The 23,697-nt window shown below is 39.0% G+C and overlaps 1 protein-coding gene across 2 annotated transcripts in view; it reads left to right on the top strand.

The window, feature by feature from the left end:
* vps50 (VPS50 EARP/GARPII complex subunit) overlaps positions 1-23,697 on the top strand; it is a 118,228-nt gene that overhangs the window by 47,558 nt on the left and 46,973 nt on the right. For both annotated transcript variants that reach the window (XM_055662741.1, XM_055662751.1), the window contains 7 exons: positions 4,942-5,074; positions 8,698-8,789; positions 11,432-11,526; positions 11,624-11,722; positions 15,876-15,966; positions 19,466-19,645; positions 20,786-20,904. In XM_055662741.1, the coding sequence (XP_055518716.1) occupies positions 4,942-5,074; positions 8,698-8,789; positions 11,432-11,526; positions 11,624-11,722; positions 15,876-15,966; positions 19,466-19,645; positions 20,786-20,904 (809 nt within the window). The remainder of the gene's footprint in view (positions 1-4,941; positions 5,075-8,697; positions 8,790-11,431; positions 11,527-11,623; positions 11,723-15,875; positions 15,967-19,465; positions 19,646-20,785; positions 20,905-23,697) is intronic.

The raw sequence follows: 23,697 nt of genomic DNA, 5'->3' as shown, positions 1-23,697 counted from the left end.
ATATGCAGAATCAAGACTGTGGGAAATGGTGGTGATTTATTGAAAATCAATTAAATAAATAAATAAATAAATAAATCCTCCAAAACACTAGAAATATTAAAAATATTTTAAAAAGCGAAATACTGAGCACACACCAGGTCAGGCAGCATATGTAGAAAGGTCAGTGATCAAAACCTGAAATGGTATCTGGTTCTCCTTCTACACAGCATTGTCAGTTTTTTTTTTATGGCAATTAATTGATTACTTGTATTGTTGTAACATTATATCTCACTGCAGTAATCAAACCTCTACAAGTTAAGGGCCTGTCCCACTTAGGCAACTCTTTAGGCAACTGCCAGGGACTAGTTTTAATGGAATTCACCTATGACACCTGGTGACAACCTACGACAGCACCTCCAACAACCTACGACACCACCTATGACAACCTACGACAGCAAAAATTGTCCCACTGCGTCTTTTGCTCAAATGTTCTCTGTGGCCTTTCACTGGACCTTGCCTCTGTCTCCGATATGTAGAGGCCATTGCTCTCGGTCTATCCGCTCTCCTCTCTCCCCATCCTCGGCTCTCTCCCTGGCGCTCTCTCGCCCCGCTCCATCCTCGATCCTCTGTCCCCTCAGGTGCTCTCTTGCTCTGCGACAGTTAAACCGTCATCCTCGTGGAGCTCACTGTCTCCTTGACGGTGTGACGTAGGATGTATGTAACTTACTGCATTCGAGTAGCAATTAGCAGAGCAGCAGGTCCCCAGTTTTTTTTCTAGGCTAACTTGAAATAGCATGCCCTTCCCCAATATAATCTTAATGATTTAAAATGTTTGTTTTGGGATTTGTTGTAATATTTATAGCAAAGCCAATAAATTGTTTTTATTACCAGAGGAATCGTTGGACTATGCAGACCTTTTCTACTTCCTAAATGAAAGTTGCATTTGATTGCATTTCAACAAATAACCAGAGTTTTGATTTGTGCTGTTCTTTTCATTCCCTGTTCATTTCCAAGATAGTTACAGTAGGTAATGGTTACTACAGGGAAGGATCTGGATGAAATTGGCAGGCAGCTGGAATACGTGTTCAGCTTTGTGGAGTCTGATAATGCAATTCCTATCATCTGGTAGTAGCACATTAGTTTTAAACCTTTCAATATAAAATTGCCCTTTTTTGACATATCACCACATTGGTTTTAAGGCTAGCAGGGTGTAATTCCGCTCTGATTCTAATCTGTGAGAAGACAATTTGAAACGTGTCAAGCCAGTATATACCAAAGGTTTGCTACTTTGACTGGACAGCCATCCTGAAGGGTTTTAAATGCAATTATGTATGCTTCTAAGATTTCAAGACCAAACAAACCTTTTGAATTTTACTAAATGAATGGTGAGAACTTGTTATCCAGTGGCATTTCTTTTTAAATCAAAATCTTTTAAATTTAGTTTTCAGGCCATAACAAAGTGCAAAGTTGTCCATTTGTTACAGACAGAGTGTACGAAAAGAATAAATAAAAAACAACTTATGGCAACATATAACAAGACAACAACAATAAAAGAAAAACGAGATACCAAAAATAATCCCTGCCAGTGAACATATGCATATATCAGCCTGTCACAGCAATAATCCCCGATAAATAAATGGGTAGACTGTTAAGCTGTTAAACTGTACTTGATGATCAAGTATTTATAAAGTGAAATGCATTTAAAAAAGGTCCCCACGCTTTCTGAAACCTTCCATTTGAATGTAGAAGTGAGTACCTGATTTTCTCAAGCTTTAGGCAGGACATAATATCTGTCAGCCATTGTGTATGAGTGGGCAGGGTAGGATCCGTCCACCTGAACAGGATTGTTCGCTGAGCCAGAAGAGAAGCAAAAGATATAGTGCGGTGTTTATCTGCAGTTAATCTAACCTCCTCACCAGTGACCCCAAAAAGAGCAATTAGAGGCTTTGGTTCCAATTTGATGTTAAACACCTGGGATAATGTATGAAAGGCCTCTAGCCAGAACTTGTTAAGGCTGGGGCATGACCAATACATATGGATAAGAGAGGTTCCAGAAATTTTACATTTAACACGGAATGGACTAACCTCAGGGTAGATAGTAGATAATTTGGCTTTTGAGATACGAGCCCTATGTACCACTTTGAATTGGATCAGGCAGGGACGAGCACATAGAGAGGTGGAATTAACCAGTTTAAGAATGGAACTCCATGTATCTTCCGAGAGAGAGAGAGAAGCCCAAGTCTTCCTCCCATGCTGCCTTGAGCTTGTCCATGGGGACGCGCCTGTGGCATTTCTAATGAAAAGAAGACAAGTTAAGTCATGGCCAAAAGATACTGATGAAAATTTGGGGTGATTGACTGTTTTGTGGTAGTTTCATGACTAGTTAGGAGGGAGGAAAATAATAGAATAGCCGATGCTTTTCTTTGCTAAAAACCTCAAAGATTCTTGCTTTTGAGGCTGGGTAAGGCTCACGTTATTGTCATGAAATTTTATGAATAAGTGGTAACATCTCTGCCTTTTTCCAATCATCTGCCAATCAACTCCCCCTCACCTGTATCCGCCTATCATTTGCCAGACTTTGTTCCATCCCCACTCTCTTCCAGCTTTCTCGTCACCATTACAATCAGTCCAAAGAAGGGTCTTGACTCGAAGCGTCGTCTATCCACACCCTCCAGAGATGGTGCTGACCCGCTGAGTTACTCCAGCACTAAGTATCATTTTTTGGTAATCAGTAATACTGACCATAGTAGTGAAAAGCCAAAGTATGTAGTGCCACCAAAACAAAGTAGATGGTCGCTGAGATCGGGTTTTGGTTGTAGAGGTTCAAGTGTGCTCAAGAGTCTGATGGTTGTTGGGAAGAAGTTGTTCTTGAATCTGGAGGTTACAGTTCTCAGGATTTTGTATCTTCCTCCTGATGGAATCAGTGAGATAAGAGCGTGGCCAGGATGGTGTAGGTCTTTGATATTAGCTGCTGTTTTGAGGCCTGTAGATCCCTTCAATGGTGGAGAGGTCAATACCTGTGATTAACCCGTCGACTACTTTCTGCAGCCTCTTTCATTCCTTGGATTTCTATTTACTGAACTAGGCCGTGATGCAACCAGTCCATGTTCTCTCTACTATAGACCAGTAGACGTTCAATTGTGTATTTGGTAATACTCCAAATCTTCTAAGGAAGCAGTTATTGACCTAAATTTGTGCTTTGTTAATTCAGTTGAATAATTACAGCCAGAAATAATCAACCATTATTCACTTTAATAAATGCAACACTGAAAGGAAACGGAGCTAAATTAATTCAGGTTTAATTTATTGTCACGTCTACAGAGGTGCAGCGAAAAGCTTTTGTGTGCTCACCAGTCAGCAGAAAGACAATACATGATTACAATCGATCCATTTACAGTGTATAGGTACATGATAAGGGAATAACGATTAGTGCAAGGTAAAGCCAGCAAAGTCCAATCGTGGATAGTTCGAGGATCATCAAAGAGGTAGATAGTAGTTCAGCACTGCTCTCTGGTTATGCTAGGATGATTCAGTTACCTCTATAACAGCTGGGAAGAAACTGTTCCTGAATATGGTGGTGCGTTTTCACACTTCTATACCTTTTGCCTGATGGGAGAATGGAGAACAGAGAGTGGCCAGGGTTTAATTTACGTACTTGTGCAATTTGGGAACTGAGTGGAGGTACATTGGCATAAACTTAAAAATAGAATAGATGAAGTTGTATAAACTCGCATTCTGTTATGAGAGAACATTCTTCTCGGTCATATGACTCGGAAGAATTTTCTCTCATAACAGAACGCGAGATTAGGTAACTTCATCTTTTCTATTTTTAAGTTTATGCCAGAATACAATTTGTCCAATTTCTCACGGTTGGTACCCATTGGAGTAAACTTTTATTTGGTTCGATTCAATTATGTTGCAATAAAGTGTGTAGAATGATTTAGTATTTGCCATGGCCACAAGTAGCTCATTTTCCTGGCTGCGTATAGATACAGATGTGAATTCCTCTGGACCACACACAGAATGAAGTTAGTGTGTCGGAACATTATCCACAAATCATTTATGCAACACTTTCAATGAAGTAAACCTGCCAAAAGGCACTTCTCAGGAGAAAGAAAATAGGTACAATTTCAAATTAATTGAAATTTCTCTTCATTCTTTTTTGGGAAAGCTATTGAATGAAACATGAAGGCAAAATAGTTTTACATGTTTATTAGGCAGGTGGTGGATTTATGCCAATTAAAAATATATATTTAAAATTATTAAAACCAATTTTCATATTTTTATTTTTATTTCATGTAAAATTAAATCTCAACTTACATTTTATATACGTTTAAAAACTTATTTTTGATTGAAGCATTGCAGCTACTATAAATTGATGTCCAATTGTACTTTTTCAAGTTCAATTTTGCCTTCAGTCATTTTTTTTAAGTAAGGAAAAGGAGGTCGGGGAAGGAACATATCAAAATGAATACAATTAGTGTCCCGATTGCCAGCAATTCAACAATGTGGAAACTCCAATCTCATTAAATTTTCTAAATAAATTATGTTGCGTCTTTGTATCAAATAAAAATGGAATATATTCAATAATTGTCTTTATTATCCATCGGATATGACTATTATCCATTGTCCAGGTTTAAGACTGATGTATATGATGGAATAAATATGATCTGACATCATTGGCTTCAAATGGCCATGACTGAGTTTTGTTTTTGTTTTGAATCAAACAAGAATTCTGTATCAGAAAATGTTTATATTAATTGTAAAAAATGTAAGTTTTAAACCGGTTTTGAAGTATCAGGTTATTCATAAAGTGTATTTTTGAGGACAAAAAAATGAATATCATTTTAAAAAGATTTATAATATCTGTTCTAGTTGTGGAGCAGCTAAATATTATGTTAAACTTCATCTCCGCATTAGTTTGTCCTGTAAGAATTCTCACAATATTTTTTTGTCCAACAGCATATAACTCCAGACAGCTACATTCCCTGTCTCTCCGATCTGTGTAAGGCCCTGTGGGAAGTCATGCTGAGTTACTATCGGACCATGTCATGGCATGAAGAACATGACAATGAAGAGTCTACTCCAGCATCTGGTAGGGAATGACACAACAAATTCAGATGTGTTAGATAAATGCCTCTGGTGGAATAAATGAAATCAGCCAAATTTTTGCAGTCACCTCATATGTCATTGAAGAAGGGTCTTGACCCTAAATGTCACCTATTCCTTCGCTCCATAGATGCTGCCTCACCCGCTGAGTTTCTCTAGCAATTTTGTCTACTTATCATTTTTGAATGGTCGATAATGCAGCAATGTCATGCATCGTAAAATAATGCGTTGCATCATTTTTTTAATAGACAGAATGGAGGTTGCCCAATTTTCAAACTGTGATAGCACTACTAAAACATAAATAGTTACAATGAATGGCAAGAAAGCGTTTTGCTTGAGGAGTAATATAAACATAATACACCCCCTCCCCGGGCACTTTCCCTTTCAACCGCAAGAGATGCCACACTTGTCCCTTTACCTCTCCCCTCGACTCCATTCAAGGACCCAAGCAGTCGTTCCAGGTGCGACAGAGGTTCACCTGCATCTCCTCCAACCTCATCTATTGCACCCGCTGCTCTAGATGTTAGCTGATCTACATCGGTGAGACCAAGCGTAGGCTTGGCGATCGTTTCGCCGAACACCTCCGCTCGGTCCGCAATAACCAACCTGACCTCCCGGTGGCTCAGCACTTCAACTCCCCCTCCCATTCTGTATCCGACCTCTGTCCTGGGTCTCCTCCATGGCCAGAGCGAGCAACACCGGAAATTGGAGGAACAGCACCTCATATTCCGCTTGGGGAGTCTGCATCCTGGGGGCATGAACATTGAATTCTCCCAATTTTGTTAGCTCTTGCTGTCTCCTCCTTTTTCCTTTCTTCTCCCTGCCCCCACCCTACATCAGTCCAAAGAAGGGTTTTGGCCCAAAACATTACCTATTTCCTTTGCTCCATAGATGCTGCTGCACCCGCTGAGTTTCTCCAGCATTTTTGTGTCCCTTAAACATAATATTACTTTGGTTCAAGATGTTTAAGAATGAAAACATTAGAATTTTATTACTTTTCTCTTTTCAATTGCCAATTCCACACCGTTCTGTGGATTTTAAGTGAGTAGCACATAATCAAGGACTAACAGTAATTGAAGTTGTTGCTGGGAAAAACAAATTCTTGCATCTATCCTAATTATCAGTTCCTTTTCAGTCAATTAGCAAGCGCCAGGGAAATTACTCCAGGCAACTTGCTGCTTTGGTAAATATATTTAGAAGGGCAGAATTTATTTTTACTTTGCATAGTTTTGTGATTTTAGTTGAACAGTAGTGACAATTGAGGTGTGAGATTATAGATGATTTCCATCAAATGGACACAAGGCAGTGAACTCCTGCCGTGCTTAAATCTGTTTCTGAAATTAAAAAAATAAACAATGACAAGAGAGTAAAGAGTGTTTAATTATAAGTAAGAACACACAAGAATTAAATTGTTACTTGCAGCAGCACAGCAGGTTTGTAATCAGAGCACTAAACAGATAACATAAACAGATTTTTTAAAAGCTCAATACATTTAACAAAAAAACCCTGGCTGGCCCTTGCCCTAACATAAAGGTGCAACTTTAACCACCCTCCAGTCTTACAGAACTTTGCCTGTGGCTAAAGAGGAAACAGACCTCTGCAAGGCGCTCTGCAATTTCTTTCATCTGTTGATATATATATGCATTTTAAGACCATCAACACCTCCTCTTTGGTAATATATATGATCTAAGACAGCACAACTCTCCGTCCTAGTGTCTTGGTTGTGGGCACGGAATCTTCTGGCTGCCCACACAATTAATGAGCCTCCTATCATTATAGCTCTGTCTGACTCCACCTTTCCTTACTGAGCCTGGGAGGCAGTAACAGTGTCACAGCCTAGATGAAAAGTCCACAGACACACACAGACACACACAGACACACACAGACACACACAGACACACACAGACACACACAGACACACACACACACACAGACACACACACAGACACACACACACACACACACACACACACACACAGACACACACACACACACACAGACACACACACACACACACACACACACACACACACACAGACACACAGACAGACACACAGAGACACACACACCCTCCCCGAGTGCATCCAGCTCCAGTTGGATCGGCTGGCATATTGATTAGGTTGATCGCACCTGTCTACTAAACAGTAAGAGCAATATGATGAGTAAACAAATACATCAATTACAGAGCAATGCGTTTCTATCATCTTTGATTGCCTCTAATTGCTCCAACTTCACAGGCTTTGCATGATTCCTTGAGTTCCCGTTGTAGATGTCTGCAGAATGTTTTGCGGGGGGTATTGAAGGAGTTTATGCGTACTTCACGCTTCCATACCAAATGTTGTTTCCCACATGGTAGAAAGGATTGTTCTTGCGCTATGGGATGACTGGAAGAATATGCAGTGGACAGACAGAATGCCACAAGCTGTTGTAAGTCAAGTGGACGAGAACATTTCTTGGCAGGTGCTCATTGCTGCCGAGGATATTTTGGATACAATTTCCAGTCTGAATCTCGGTTGGATAAGTGAATGAGATATGTGCTTCCACAAGTGTCAGTGCTCAAATGGACCACTTAAATACCACTTAAAGCTACCAAGGGTTCAAACTCCAAATGGGAAAGTGAATGTATAGTCTGGTGGTTCTTGGGTTGGAGCTGGAATTACTTGTCACATCTGTCAGTTGGTCACACACAAAGTCACATTTTATAAAAGAAGGAGGCATGGGACAGGTACAGGCAGCTAGGATCAAGTGTATCCCTGGAGGAGTTTCAGGATCTGAGCAGCAGCAAATCAGGAGGGCAAAAAGCAGACAGATAATATTAGGAGGAATCATAAGTGATTTTCTAAGTACATTAAGGGAAAGAAGGTGACTAGAGAAAAACGCATACCTCCATATTCAGGACAGTTTCTTTCTAGCTGTTATCAGGCAACTGAATCATCCTATCGCCAACTAGAGAGTTACTATTTACCTCATTGGAAACCCTTCGACTATTTTTAATCAGACTTTACTGGATTTTATCTTGCATTAAACGCTATTTCCTTTATCCTGTATCTTTTCACTATGGATGGCTTGATTGTAATCATGTACAGTCCTTCCGCTGACTTGATAACACATAACCAAAGCTTTTCATTGTACCTCGGTACATGTTACAGTAAACTATGGCTGGTGTGAATTATATTTCATTTAACTTATGCCATCTATTTTCATCTCATTACTTCCAATTTAGCTGATTCTTCGTGTGATTAAAATGCAATGAATAGTATGATGGAGTCATAGTCACACAGCACAGAACTAAGATCTTTGGCCCAACCCTCCATATTCACCAATATGCCCCATCTGAGATAGCCCCATTAACCATGCCTGGCCCATATCTCTCAAAACCTTTTCTATCCATATAAGTACAATATTTCCATTACCTGGTGAAAATTGTGTGTTCACAGTAGATTTCCTGTAGTTGCAAATACATAAGACATTAGAATCACACTGAGAAATTCACTGGTTATATATGCTGCTGACAATAGCACCATATGCTTGAAATGGATGGAGAACCAAAGTTCAATACGACCATCATAAGATTTGAAAAGAACAGTAATTACTTTTTTTTTGTTTCAGATGGCCATAGTGACCTAAAAACAGATGATCCTAACTTTAATCGAAGTTATGTAAAAAAGAAATTAGAACATGGTCTATCACGTATTTGGCAGGTCTGTACAACCTATTTTTGCTTTATTTTTGAGGTATCTGGAAACTTTTTATTTAAAAATACAATATCTCATTTCAGTTTCTAAGTTACTACATTTTCTAATGGACTGCAAACTGCTTTATCTCATGTTTAAAGTGCATGTAACTTCATGCTAAATGAATTGGGCTTTTTTTTAACTATGAATTGACTTTCATTTCGGAATTCAGTGAAGGATTATGGAGGACCACAAAATTGTTAAATACTAATGACTTTTTAGATATTGGTCGGCAAAGACCTTGGCTTGGGGAAAAAATGGTTATTGCAGGGGTCGGATTGACACGAGGCATTCTGAAAATGCACGAGTGGGACTCGAGCTACAGTGAGGTGCCTCTATGGGGAGGCTTATGGTACAATTGTTTTTTTTTAATGATTGTAAGGCCCTGAAAACATTACTGTTCTTACTTTCTACATTCCCTATTAATTTACATATGAATAGCTAAATGTATTACAATGATCATCATTTCATTATTACTCATTAATTAGATGAAGGATATAACTTTCTTTACGCACCAGAGCTTAGTATATAAATGCATCAAGACTAAAAAGGGCCATTCTAAATCTGCCTGTCTTGAAGACGTTACTTGACAACAAAGGTGTATATAGTCATAAAATTGTACAGTATGGAAACCGACCACTCAGCCCGACTCACCCATGCTGACAAGATGCCGATCTACATTTGTCTCATTTTCCTGCATTATTCCTTACCTATCATGTACCCATCCAAAAGCTATTTGAAAGCGGCAGCTGTACCTGTTTCGACCACCTCCTCTGACTACTTGTTCCATAAGAACACAACCTTTATGAGAAACCTGTCGTACCTGCCAATTTCTAACTGCGCAATTAGCGTATCAACTTTGTTGCGTATACTGTTTGCATTCAAATATAACACTCAATATATACTCGCCATTCCTCTTCTCGCATTGTCACAATTTTGCCTGACCATAGACTCTTATCCCTTCTAAAACCTTCTGTCATATTACTTCTAGAGACTTCAGTAACCTCTCCAGCACTCTCCTTCCCTTTAACTTCGCCCATACATTTCTAATGTGTTGACCCCACCAATTTGTTGACCCGCAGGCATAGATCCTGTTGTGGTCTTCTCTTCAGTTACGCAGTTGTCACAGCACTTTATTTTAAAACCTTAACTGTTTTTGAGAGCAGTGAAAAGTAATTTACAATATACATAAATTATTTGGATGAAGGGATTCAAAGTAACATTAGCAAATTTGCAGATGACACAAAGCTGGGTAGCAGTGTGAACTGAGAGGGATGCTATCAGAATGCAGGGTGACTTGACCAGGTTGGGGGAGTGGGCAGATGCATGGCTGATGAAGTTTAATGCGGATAAATGTGAGGTTATCTACTTTGGTAGCAAAAACAGAAAGGCAGATTACTATCTAAATGGCGTCGTTGGTAAAAGGGGAAGTACAACGGGATCTGGGGGTCTTTGTACATCAGTCTATGAAAGTAAGCATGCACGTACAGCAGGCAGTGAAGAAAGCAAATGGCATGTTGGCCTTTATAACAAGAGGAATCGAATATAGGAGTAAAGAGATCCTTCTGCAATTGTACAGAGCCCTAGTGCGACCACACCTGGAGTATTGTGTGCAGTTTTGGTCCCCTAATTTGAGGAAGGACATTCTTGCTATTGAGGGTAAGTTTACAAGGTTAATTCCCGGGATGGCGGGACTGTCATATGCTGAGCGAATGGAGCAGCTGGGTTTGTACACTTTGGAGTTTAGTAAGATGAGAGGGGATCTCATTGAAACATATAAGATTGTTAAGGGCTTGGACACACTAGAGGCATTGGAACCAAAACATGTTCCCAGTGATTTCTAAAAGTTAACGGGTAAAATATTAAAAGAGTCCAGAATCCAGGGGCACACAGCGTTCCTTTTACAGAATAGCAGTAGAAACTGTTTTTTTAAGCCATTTACCGTCTGCCTGAACGGAGTTCAAACAGGGAGTGCCCGGGGTGGGAAACACTTTATTACTCACAGCGAGAACTGTGGTGAGTCTGTGCCGAATCCTCTCGTTGTCTGCCCTCAGAGCCGCTGGGCGTGTACCACGCGTGGAGGCAGGTTCTCTGGATGTTATTTTCCTGAACCCTCAGGAAGCAGCTCAGCAGCGCAACGCTCCACGTCAGGTCCTCCTCAATATGGATTCCCAGGAAAAAATCCACAGTGGTCAATGGTACCATGTCCGTTTTATTCTTCCTAAAGTCTATTATTAATTCCTTTGTCTCGATGTTGGGGGAGTCCAAAACCAGGGGCCACAGTTTAAGAATAAGGAGTAAGCCATTTAGAACGGAGACAAGGAAACACTTTTTCTCACAGAGAGAGGTGAGTCTTGGAATTCTCTGCCTCAGAGGGGCGGTGGATGATGTTTTCAGCTAAATAGGGCTCACATTGAATGGAACATTGATTGGGGATGATGGCCATGATCACATTGATGGCAGTGCTGGCTCGAAGGGGCAAATGGCCTACTCCTGCACCTATTGTCTATAATCCAAATGCCCCCTGTGAAATTAGCAGAAATTATGAACCTAAAGTTTAAAATGAGTTTATATTAAAACAGACTGACAGTTATATATTTGTTTTATAGGACGTTCAATTGAAAGCCAAAACATACTTGCTTGGAACAGATTTATCCAACTTCAAGTATGATGATTTTATTTTTGTACTGGATATTATTAGCAGGTATTGAAACGGTATTCTTTAAAATTATCACTCTTTTTTATTTAAATCAGCACATTTGCAATTATAAAATGAATGTAAATCTTTGTTTGCAAAATAGATTGATGCAAGTTGGTGAAGAATTCTGTGGCAGTAAATCAGAAGTGTTGCAGGAATCTATTCGGAAACAAAGTGTGAATTATTTTAAAAGTTATCACAGGTAAAAAATATTTGTTTTCATTAAGATCTGATTACATTTTTAGTATGCATGTTCGACTGTCAAATACTTAGTCGATAGAATAAAGATAAATATGTTTTATACAGTATTCTGCCTCTCATCTTACTAATGGTGACTTTTTGTTTATAGCTTTTTAATTGAATTTTATCATAGCTTGTCCCTGTTTCTTGACTGTTTTTCTATTAAAATGGAGAATAGAGAAGAAATCTGCATTAAAAATAAATATTTACTATATTAAACTTTTATCACAGCATGGACAAATGTTTACCCTTTTAAAAACAAAGCATTGAATTATGCATTTAAAGAATGAATTATTTACCTGTATCACGTTTAAACTTATAACCAAACTTCTGAACTGCCTATCAGTAATTAAAAGGTTATTTTTATCCAGATGAAAGTTTTGGAGTATTCTTTGCAAAATTGATAACCATTTTCTAGCTTTTTTTCTTTAGTCATTTCCTTCAGACTGGTATAGTTCAGACTGCACAGACAGTATGCTGGTGTAGTGTTTTTTTTTACTGATCATTTTTATATTTATTTAGAAGCCCAGACCAACAATCTAGAGATGTGCTTTTGATCCAACTCCATAGAATCCATAGAAATCTATAGAAGAGAATCCATAGAAATTGTCTAAGTATATTACAGGGAAAATGCTAAGTCGAGAGAGAATAGGAACCCTCAGAAACCCAAGTAGTTATCTATGTGTAGGGCCATTGGAGAAGAACAAACTCAATCTTCTTTCAACTCTGGAGAAAGACATGAAGTCTAGGGAACTAGTGAAAGTTAATGGTAATATTTGGATGATAGTCCATATTGTAATCAAGGAGGTGCTGGTTGTACCTAAACATATGAAGGTAGATAAATCTCTGGGCATGATCAAATATATTCAAAGATATTGTGGGAAGCTAGAGGAGCTTTAGCTGACTATGAATTATTAGACATGGGTGACATGTCAGAAGACAGTAAGGTGACTAACGTTCTGCCTCATTTTATGAAGGGCTGCAAGGAAAATCCTGGAAATCATAGGCCAGTGAGTGTGACTTCTGTGGTAGGAAAGTTGCTGGAGAGAATTCTAAAGGATATGAAGTACATTCCTTTGGAAAGACAGATTGAATAGGGATGTTTAAGAAGAAACTGCAGATGCTGGAAAAATCGAAAGTAGACAAAAAATGCTGGAGAAACTCGGCGGGTGAGGCAGCATCTATGGATGCAGCCTCATCCCTAATTAGGGTTGATTAGAGATAGTCAGCATGTTTTGTGCAAGAGAGAGCATGTCTCGCATATTTGATGGAGTGCTTTGATAAAGTAACCGAGAAGGTCGCCGATGGCAGGGCTGTAAACGTATGAACTTCAGCAAAGCTTTTAAGCTTCTACATGGTAGGTTGCACTGGATGGCTAGATCGCAGGGATCCAGGCAGAACTAGCTCACTGGATATAGAATTGGCTTCATAGAAGGAAGCAGAAGGTGGCAGTGGAAGGTTCTTTTTCAAACTGGAGGCCTGTGGTCACGGTGGCGTAGCGATAGAGTTCCTGCCTGTCAGCAAAATACAGCGGCAGAGACCCGGGTTCGATCCCGACTAAGGATGCTGTCTGTATGGAGTTTGTACGCTCTCCCCGTGATCTGTGTGGGTTTTCTCCGAGATCTTCGGTTTCCTCCCACACTTCAAAGACGTACAGGTTTGTAGGTTAATTGGCTTGATAAAAAATGGTAAATTGTCCAAGTTGGCGATATGCAGAGTACTGTCCTGCCGACTACAAAATTCAGAAGGTTCAGATGTGGTGTGCCTCGGGGATCGATGCTGGGCCCATTGCTGTTTGACATCTACCTCATTAATTTGTGTTGCATGTTGGGAAGTCAAACCATGGCAGGACCTTCATAGTGAGTGGCAGGGCTCTGGGGAGTGTTATAAAGCAAAGGGATCTAGGAGTTTCCTAAAAGTAGTGTCCCAGATAGATAGGATGGTAAAGAAGGCACTCAATTTCATTGGGCTTCATCAGTCAGGGTATTGAGTATAGAAGTTGAGATGTTACGTTACTGTTGTACAAAAGATTGATGAGGCTGCAGAGAGCTGTGGTTACCCTGCTATAGGAAACATGTTATTAAGCTGGAAAGAGTACAGAGAAGACTTACAAGGTCGTTGCCAGTACTGGAGGGCTTGAGCTATAGGGAATGATTGTTCAGGCTAGGACTTTATTCCTTGTAGTGCAGGAGGCTGAGTGGTGATACTGCAGAGGTGTATAAAATTATAAGGGGAATAGATAGGGTGAATGCACAGTGTTTTTCGCAGGGTAGGATTATCCTAAAATTAGAGGGCATGGGTTTAAGGTTATATATATATGTGTATTTTTGCAATACTGGCATACAATAATGTGGATACAAAGGGAGTCAAATTTTTAAATTCCTTCAAAAAAGTTGACAAGCATTTTATTGGGTTCATCACTAACATAGTATCAACAAAAAATATAAGAAAAAAATAGCATATTGATGACAAGCTTCCGAAAATGTCATCAGAATACACAAATACATTTTGTGTAATGGTTGTTGTGTGGTGTCCACCAGTGACCTGGTTGGCACAGTAAGTGCACGTATTTCATATTCCTTTCTATGTTTATGAATATCACATGCAACAATAAAATTGCAAACTCTGTTTCCACTTCATTCACCTGATCATGTAGTAGAAAACGGCATTAATCTGAATGGACACCGCAACGTGCGTTACACGATCATACACACAAACGTACGTTGCGGTGGATACTCAAAGGTTTGGTGTCCCAGAAAACAAACATTACATTATTAGAGAAAACCAAATATTTTCATCAATGTGATCTAAACGGTACATTGCCTTATGGATTTGAGCTATATCGATGGCTGATAATTCGTCAGAAGGTTTGATTTGGGATGATTTTTTTAGTAAGTAAAATGTCTCCGTAACGGTTGTTGTGGAGCTTCCAGAAGTTGATACGAAGGAATGAAGTTAGCGACTTGGTCCATACGAAAGGTAAACAAGAGACAGTGTGTTGCCAAATTGAAGATTGGCTCAGTTTCTTCGTCTTGACCAATTTATGCCCCAAATTTTTTTTTAATTGACTTTAAAAATCCGGAAAATATATCATAAATGGTCGTTGTGTTTTTGACACCACGATGTTTTTGATATATTAAATTTGAATATAAGAAAAAATAATTAACTCGCCCAAATATTACTACTACCATAGGATACCTCATTGAGGTTTGTGAAAAGCAGTGGAAGTTTGGAGCCTCTGTGGTTTACCTGAGGAGGTACCGACCCCGATAACGGTTGTTGTGACAATGGACACCAAGCACAACGACCGTTACCAGATCTTTGCTAGGCAGCTTACCAGACGTGTTACTGTATTTTTCTAGTATTTTCCTGTTACTAGTATTGATGAAGATATTTCCTTAGATCATTATCAAAACGTATATGTATGAGGGCCCATATGAAATTTATTAATGAATTAAATATTCATGACTAAATGTGCAGAGTTTTTATGTCACATTTTTCGTGTCCACAATGGTGGCAAAACGATGAAAATTTATGTCATGAAAAATGTTTTTGACTTTCGGTCTTGAAGTACTTCATGCTTTTCTTAATCAATATTTTTTTTTTCTCCTGATTATATGGTCTCTTTATCTTCAGGATAAAATCTTTGCATGTTCATGATAATTAGTAGAACATGGAAATCAGGAATCTAAAATTAGGCAGCTTTACCATTTTTAATTTTGACTTGCTTGATTGTGATAATGGCATAAGAAGTCCTTCCATTCATAAGATAAAAAGCAAAGCTTTAAGATGCTTGATATTTTGTTACCCAAGTACAAATGTGAAGGAACTTTATCCCCTGTTTCTTTGTGTACCTGCCACACACAAAAAGCATCCAACGTATGTTCTCTTTGCCACTCATGCTTTTGGATTTTGATGAAGCAACTCCTCATGATCTTGTAGAAGAGGTTGAAGCCTCATTGGAAGCCTCATGTCCAGCTATATACCTAAAATTACTGGCTGGCATTGTGAATTACACTTGGTTTAATTTATTTCCAAACCAGTTTGAAGGAGGAGAAGGTACTTCATGTAAAATAAGTTATGAGTAATATTTTTAATGAATTTTGTCTCCGTAGAATACGCCTTGAAGAATTACGTATGTTTTTAGAAAATGAAACTTGGGAATTGTGTCCTGTGAAGTCTAACTTCAGTATTTTACAATTGCATGTAAGTATTTATTTTCAGGAATAAGGTCTTTCAAGCATACCTTAACTTTCCAAGTCGCAAAAGTTTGTTTGTGATTACAACATTTGCTAACTTTAAAAATGCTTTGTCATTTATCTTTGATATCTGTGTCATAGAAGAGACTAATGAATATGTAGATCCAGAGATAGTGGTGATGGCATTACGTTGTCTTCGTTTTGTGTCAAATTTGGTATAAAGTTTTGTTCCTGATTAATAGCTACTGTGACACAAACAGAATGTAAACTTAATAGCCAAGTGTTTAATTTCAATATTGACATTATCCTTGGTTGTTGCTGTCAGTCTCAATGACAGAAGGTTCTGCTGGATTGCGGACTATTACTGCTGCTATCAGTCCAGAACAATACTCATGAGTTCTAGTTGATTTGGGGAGTAACAAGGAAGTTTGGAGAAAGAAAGGTCGTGCTCAAGGTACCACAAATGAAATGTCTAACTCTCATTTTTTTGTATAATTAGCATTAATAACATTACGTTAGGTTCATTAAGTATCAAAATGCACCAGGATTAGTAGCTGACAGCAGCTGTCATTCACATCAGGAAATTATTTATCTTTAATCCTTTGCTGCCTATTTCAATTCTGATCTATCCTAGAGATCATTTGTCTATCGTCCATCTTAATCTTAAAAGCTTAATCCTCTTTTAATATATATTTTTGTAAATGTTCTTTTTTTCCTGCATAAAAAATATTATCCCCAAGCCTTACTCTGCCTTCATCAGAAAATCAACCCTTGCTTTCAGGAGAGAGTCAATAAAAGCATTTTCTGTAAAATATATAATCTGAAGAAGGCATACCTTTTAGATGAAATGGGCAAAGTTTAAAGGAGATATGTTTTTGCAAGTTTTTCTACACAGTGTGGTGAGTGCCAGGAACACGATGCCGGAGGTGGTGGTTGAAGCAGATATATTAGTGGCATTTCAACATTTTTAGATAGGCGTAGGGACAAGCAAAGAATGGAGGGATATGGATTATGTGCAGGTACAGTGCATTCGGAAAGTATTCAAACCCCTTCACTTTTTCCACATTTTACACTACAGCCTTATTTTAAAATGGATTAAATTCATTTTTTTTATCGTCAATCTACACACAATACCCTAGAATGAAGAAGCAAAAACAGGTGTTTAGAAATTTTTGCAAAGTCATTAAAAATAAATAACCGAAATATTACATTTACATAAGTATTCCGACCAATTGCTAGGACACTCAAAATTGAGCTTAGGTTCATCCTGTTTCCATTGTTTAACCTTGAGATGTTTCTACAACTTGATTGAAGTCCACCAGTGGTAAATTAAATTGATTGGACGTAATTTGTAAAGGCACACACACTGTCAACTGTGGGAGCATATATAGACAGGTATGTCAGAGCAAAATCCAAGCCATGAAGACGAAGGAATTGTCCGTAGGCCTCCGAGACAGGATTGTGTCGAGACACAGATCTGGGGAAGGGTATAAAACAATTTCTGCAGCATTGCAGGTCCCGAAGAGCACAGTGGCCTCCGTCATTCTTAAATGGAAGAACTATGAAACCACCAGGACTCTTCATAGAGCTGGCTGTCCAGCCAAACTGAGCAATCGGGGGAGAAGGGCCTTGGTCAGGGAGGTGACCAAGAACTAGATGGTCCCTCTGACAGAGCTCCAGAGTTCTTCTGTGGAGATGGGAGAACCTTCCAGAAGGACAACTCTATCTGCAGCACTCCACCAATCAAGGTAGAGTGGCCAGACGGAAGCCGCTCCTCAGTAAAAGGCACATGACAGCCCACTTAGAGTTTGCCAAAAGTCACCTCTTTGGTCTGAATGCCAAAGCGTAACGTTTGGAGGAAACCAGGCACCGCTCATCACGGTGAAGGATGGTGGTGGCAGCATCATGCTGTGGGGATGTTGTTCAGCAGCAGGAACTGAGAGACTAGTCAGGATCGAGGAAAAGATGAAAGGAGCAAAGTACAGAGATCCTTGATGAAAACCTGCTCCGGAGAGTTTTGGACCTCAGACTGGTGCGGAGGTTCACCTTCAAACAGGACAACGACCCTAAGCTCACAGCCAAGACAACGCACGGAGTAGCTTTGTGACAAATCTGGGAATGTCCTTGAGTGGCCCAGCCAGAGCCCGGACTTAAACCTGATGGAACATCTCTGGAGGGACCGGAAAATAGCTGTGCATCCATGCTCCCCATCCAACCTGACAGAGCTTGAGGATCTGCAGAGAAGAATAGGAGAAATTACCCAAATACAGGTGTGCCAAGCTTGTAGTGTCATACCCAAGACGAATTGTGGCTGTAATCGCTGCCAAAGGTGCTTCAACAAAGTATTGAGTAAAGGGTCTGAATATTTATGTAAATGTGATACTTCAGTTATTTCTTCGCAAACATTTGCAAAAATTTGCAAAAATGTCTCAACACCTGTTTGCTCTTTTTTATTATGGGGTATTGAGTGTAGATTGATGATAAAAAAAAAAGAATTTAATCCATTTTAGAATAAGGCTGTAACGTAACAAAATGTGGAAAAAGTGAAGGGGTCTGAATACTTTCTGGATGCACTATAGATAAGTGTTGGCATTGTGGTCTAAAGGACCTGTCCTTGTGCTGTACTTGTTTTAAATAGTGTTATTTGTTTTTTATGAATTTCTTTACTTGCGGTTATTTCTATTCTTTGTTGTCACTTAAGATACCCCACTTTGTACTATTTAAAATAATAATTGCCGGATTATCCCTTAAATATTATCTCTTATCTATGTCCCATTAATAATCACTTATGGTTGCTAATTCTGTAAGCTTCATCATTCAGTCACAGTCAGCCTTCCTAAAAAAAAGAAAATCTGTCCCAGATTGCTTGTAGTGGTGATAATTCTTTGACTATGATCTAAAACCAATTCACAGCCCATTCTATTCACATTTGATTGTCTTTATCTAGTCTTAGAAATATTAAATATAACCTTCCTAAAGAATGTTAAAATGTTCAGTATTATTGATTCTCATTACGATATACAGCATCAATTTTTTAAGCATAAAGCAAAAATATTATGGAAATAAAACAAATTGAAATACAATTAAATGTGGAAATATTCTACCTAAAACAACATCATTACATAGAATAGCTAACTTAATGATAACTATTTCTTGTTCCACTGAAGCTGCTTGACTTCCTGAATGTTTGCATTAATATCTGTTTTGAGAATATTTCTTAACTGTGTCTTTCCCATGCAGGTGTTGTCATTTTAAAATAACCTTTTACGACTTAGACCTTGACATGAAAATAAAATGGCTAATTAATACCCTGGACAGCATTACAATGAGAATAATGCACACTATTTGAGCAAGAATTGCCTGTTGTTGCTAACAAAAGATATTACTTCTGCATCATTATGTTTAATGGAAATGCATCCTGATTAGTTTGTTGAATGTTAAGTACAATGCTTCGGCTAACACTAATTCTGATTCCTAATTTATTTAAATGACTTGATTGCTTTTAGGAGTTTAAATTTATGCAGCAGTCACGCTCTCCTTCAGTGTCGCCTAGCAAGCAATATACATCGTCATCTGCAGCAGCAGCAGGTTCACTATTTGACCAATACCAAAATGGTGGAAATCCATTTGAACAGCAGACTGATAACAAGGATGATGAAACAGAGGATGTTCTTGCTGCTAATGGGGTATGGCAAACTCTATTTGCATTGCATTAAAATTGGACATTTCCAGCAGTGATTTTGTTACTGGAAATCAAGCTGTTTTAAATGTTTAAGAAGGAACTGCAGATGCTGGAAAATCGAAGGTAGACAAAAATGCTGGAGAAACTCAGTGGGTGAGGCAGCATGTCTTTCGCTCCATAAATGCCTCACCCACTGAGTTTCTCCAGCATTTTTGTCGAGCTTTCTTAAATGTCAGTATATGCAGTGTTTTTGGAAGGGTTCAAAAGTGTATGTGTGACCAATGGAAATAGAAACTGAAGCAGCTCAACTGACGCTTCTGTCTGCTCTGACATAAGAATTTGCCAGATTTTTACCTCGGCTTCTATTTCCTGTACTAGCCCCCACATCCAATGATTCCCTTAAGATGCTCTATCAATCAAATATCCTGATAAAACTTAGTAACTGTGCCCATGCACTCTGGGTTTTTTCCCTCACCTTGGTCTTGAATGCCCATTCACCTTGAATCTTCCAAGCTCCCTGCTCTTGATTACTGTACGGGGATCTTCAAAAGATATTTAATTTCATCTGTAATTTTCTGACCCAAGGCCTCGAAGTTTCAGGAAGGTCAAAAATCATCAGAAATGCTAGAAATTTTACCGCACAAATTTTCATTTAATTCCTATAGATAACATAATGGTATCTGAAACCACTGCATTCTTCTATCAATAATCATTCAATTAAAGTGGATCAGTTCACTTGTCTTTTGTTACATAACTGACATTTTGTTACATAATTAAGTTGGGCAAGGTTTAAAGGAGATATACGGGAGGTAAGTTTTTGTTAGCGGGTGTCTGGAAATGCGTTGTCGGGGGTGGTGGTGGAGGCAGATATAATAGTGGCATTTAAGGGGCTTTTAGATCATCACATATATATGCAAGAAATGAAGGGATATGGACCGAGCAGGAAGAAATTAATTTAAATTTGCATCATGTTCAACACAGGCGCAGGGTTGTAGGACCCGTTTCTGCTTGGTTCTATGTAGTATGTTCTGTGCATCCCTTTCTCAGTGCACGATATACATTTAACAACAAAACCTAAAATTAGGCATGTATAGTGATGTTTGGCTAATTGGATTACTTGGACTGAGGATTTTTCTCTCCACAGTATGAATCTGATGAGTTGGAGAAGAGTGTTTATCAAGACGATGACAGTGACAGTGATGTTCCAGAAGAGCTTAAAAGGGACTATGTAGATGAGCAAACTGGAGACGTCCCCCTGAAAAGGTAACTGTTGAAAATGTTACATCAGTGGTGTGCATGGAATAATTTAATGTGCATCGAGCCATTTTTTTTGTGCAAAATTCAAAATGTTAATTTTAATGAGCAAACTAATCCAAAAAAAATCCAGATCGGCATTCTATGAATGATAATGTGACATGTTATTATCCATTATCTTTGATGGTGGTATTGTATACAGAAGATCATTTGCAATGCCCACCACATTCTGAAAGCTTTTGCACTACACTGCAATACCACATTATTGAGGAAATAATAGTCACACAGCATGGAAACAGGCCCTTCAGCCCAACTTGCCGATACCGACCAACATGCCCCATCTGAACTAGTCCCACCTGTCTGCATTTGGCCCACATCCTTCTAAACCTATCCTATCCATGATCCTTTTCTTGGTAAAAGAGCGTGCATTTATCCTATCCAATCCCCTCATGATCTTATGCACCTCTATAAGATCATCCCTCATCCTCCTGCACACCAAGAAATAAAATCGTGGCCTGCTCATCCTCTCCCGATAGCTCAGGTTCTCATTCTGCCAACATCCTCACAGATCTTTTCTGTACCTTTTACAGCTTTACAACATCTTTCCTATAACTGGGTGACTAAAACTGAAGCCAATATTCCAAATGTAGTCTCACCAACATCTTGTACAACTATAACATAATCTCTTAACTTCTATACTCAATACTCTGACTGATGAAGACCAATGTGCCGAAAGACGCCTCGACCACCCTAACTACACGTGACGCTACTTCCAAGGAACTATGTACCTGCTCTCCTAGATCCTTCTGCTCTACAACAATTCCTAGTTCCCTGCCATTCACTGTGACGATCCAATCCTAGTTTAACTTCCCAAAAATGCAACACCTCGCAAGTATCTATTATACTCCATTGCCCATTATCCATTCCTTGACACATCTGCCCAACTGATCAATATCCCGCTGTAATTTTTGATAATCTTCTTCACTATCTATGATGCCAGCCACTTTTATGTCACTGCAAACATGCTAATCATGCCTTTACATTCCTATCCAAATCGTTGATATAAACTACAATCAGCAAAGAGCCCATCATTAATCTTTGAAGCACACTACAAGTCACCCATAACCCTCTGCTTCCTTCCATGAAGCCAATTCTCTATGCAGATAACTAGCTCTCCCTGGATCCCATGCGATCTAATCTTCCACAGCAGACTACCATGTGCAACCTTATCAAATACCTTGCGGAAATCCAAACGCATATATCTTATCTCTCAGAATACTCTCCAGTAACCTGCCTACCACAGGCTTTCGGCTCTCTGGTCTATAGTTCCCAGGTTTTTCCTTGCAGCCCTTCGTAAATGGAGGCACAATATTAGCCACCCTCCATCTTCCAGCACCTCAACTGCACGTAATGATGATTCATAAATCTTAGCCAAAGTCTCTGCAATTTCTCCTCTAGCTTCCCACAGTGTTCTCATATATATCTGATCTAGCCCGGGAGATTTATCCACCTTCATACACCTTAAGGCATTCAGCACTTTCTCAACTGTAATACTGACTGCCCTCAAAACATTTCCATTAACGGCCCCAAGTTCCCGAATCTTCACATCTTTCTTTGCAGTAAACATAGAGGGGAAATACTCATTAAGGGACTTGTCCATCTCCTTTGGCTCCACAATGAGGTCAGCATTGGTTGTGTACTGGGTATCCGGTGATGTAAGGCAACAACTCTACCACCGAACCACTGTGCTGCCCAAAAGAATGTAATGATAGTGTGCTTGTAAAAATTATTAGGAGAAACAAACATTGTATGAAGGAGAACTAGTGTGTGATAAACCCGTTCGATTTTTTGTAATGGTTGTAATTAATGTGGTAGATAAGAGAAAATCCATGGGCGTAGAACAGTTTGAATTTTAATACATGTGACAAAGTGTTATGCAAGAGTTGTTGGATTAAACCTCATGGACTGATATATTAGCCCATAGTCAGTGTTTGTCAAAGAGCAGAAAATACATTAAATTGCAGTCATTTTCTGCATGACTGTTATAATTGATGTGGAATGTGAAATGGTTGGCTAAATGTTTGAGCATAAATATAGCTGATGTGGTGCCATGTCTTGACTGTGAAGTTATCCACCTAGGTAGGAAGAATAGAAAATCACTATATACTACGACAAATAATTGGATATTAAAGGTGCTTTAGATATTCTTGGACATGAAGCATAAAATGAGCCTGCAGTACAACAGGCAATTAGCAAAATAAATGGTCTGGTAATTTTCTTTTATTGGGGTGCCACAATTATTTAGGGTGTTATTGAAACCACACCTGGAGTAAAAAGTACAATTCTGTTCTCTTTGCTTAAGCAATGAAGTTATTTTAACGAAGGTAGAAGGGATCATGCTTAATTTCCGGTTTGAGGATGGATTAATTCGTACATTCAGTCTGTTCATTGATTTTAGAAAAACGGTGGGTGATCTTGTCGACATGTATAAAATTACTAACAGCCTTGGATGTGCAGGTTGAGAAACTGCTTGCCCTGCTAACAAAATCAAGAGCCAGAGCTTGTGGTCACGGAATAAGGTGTCAACCCATTTTGGCCTAACATCTCCAGCATTATTGTGGATTGGAGGAACATCATACTCTGCCTTTTTCCATATCCTACTAAATCAACTGGTCCTCTTTATCGTATTTGCTGCTCTTCCTCCATAATCTACTGACTATTACTTCCAAAGTCCCCCCGCATCCTCCTCACGTTCTCCTTCCTTTGATCAGCAGCTGTTTATTTAGTGCATGTCTCCCAGTT

Source organism: Leucoraja erinacea, chromosome 2 (genome assembly GCF_028641065.1).
Source record: "Leucoraja erinacea ecotype New England chromosome 2, Leri_hhj_1, whole genome shotgun sequence".
Lineage (NCBI taxonomy): Eukaryota > Metazoa > Chordata > Chondrichthyes > Rajiformes > Rajidae > Leucoraja > Leucoraja erinaceus.
This window is presented reverse-complemented; position numbering and strand designations above follow the sequence as displayed.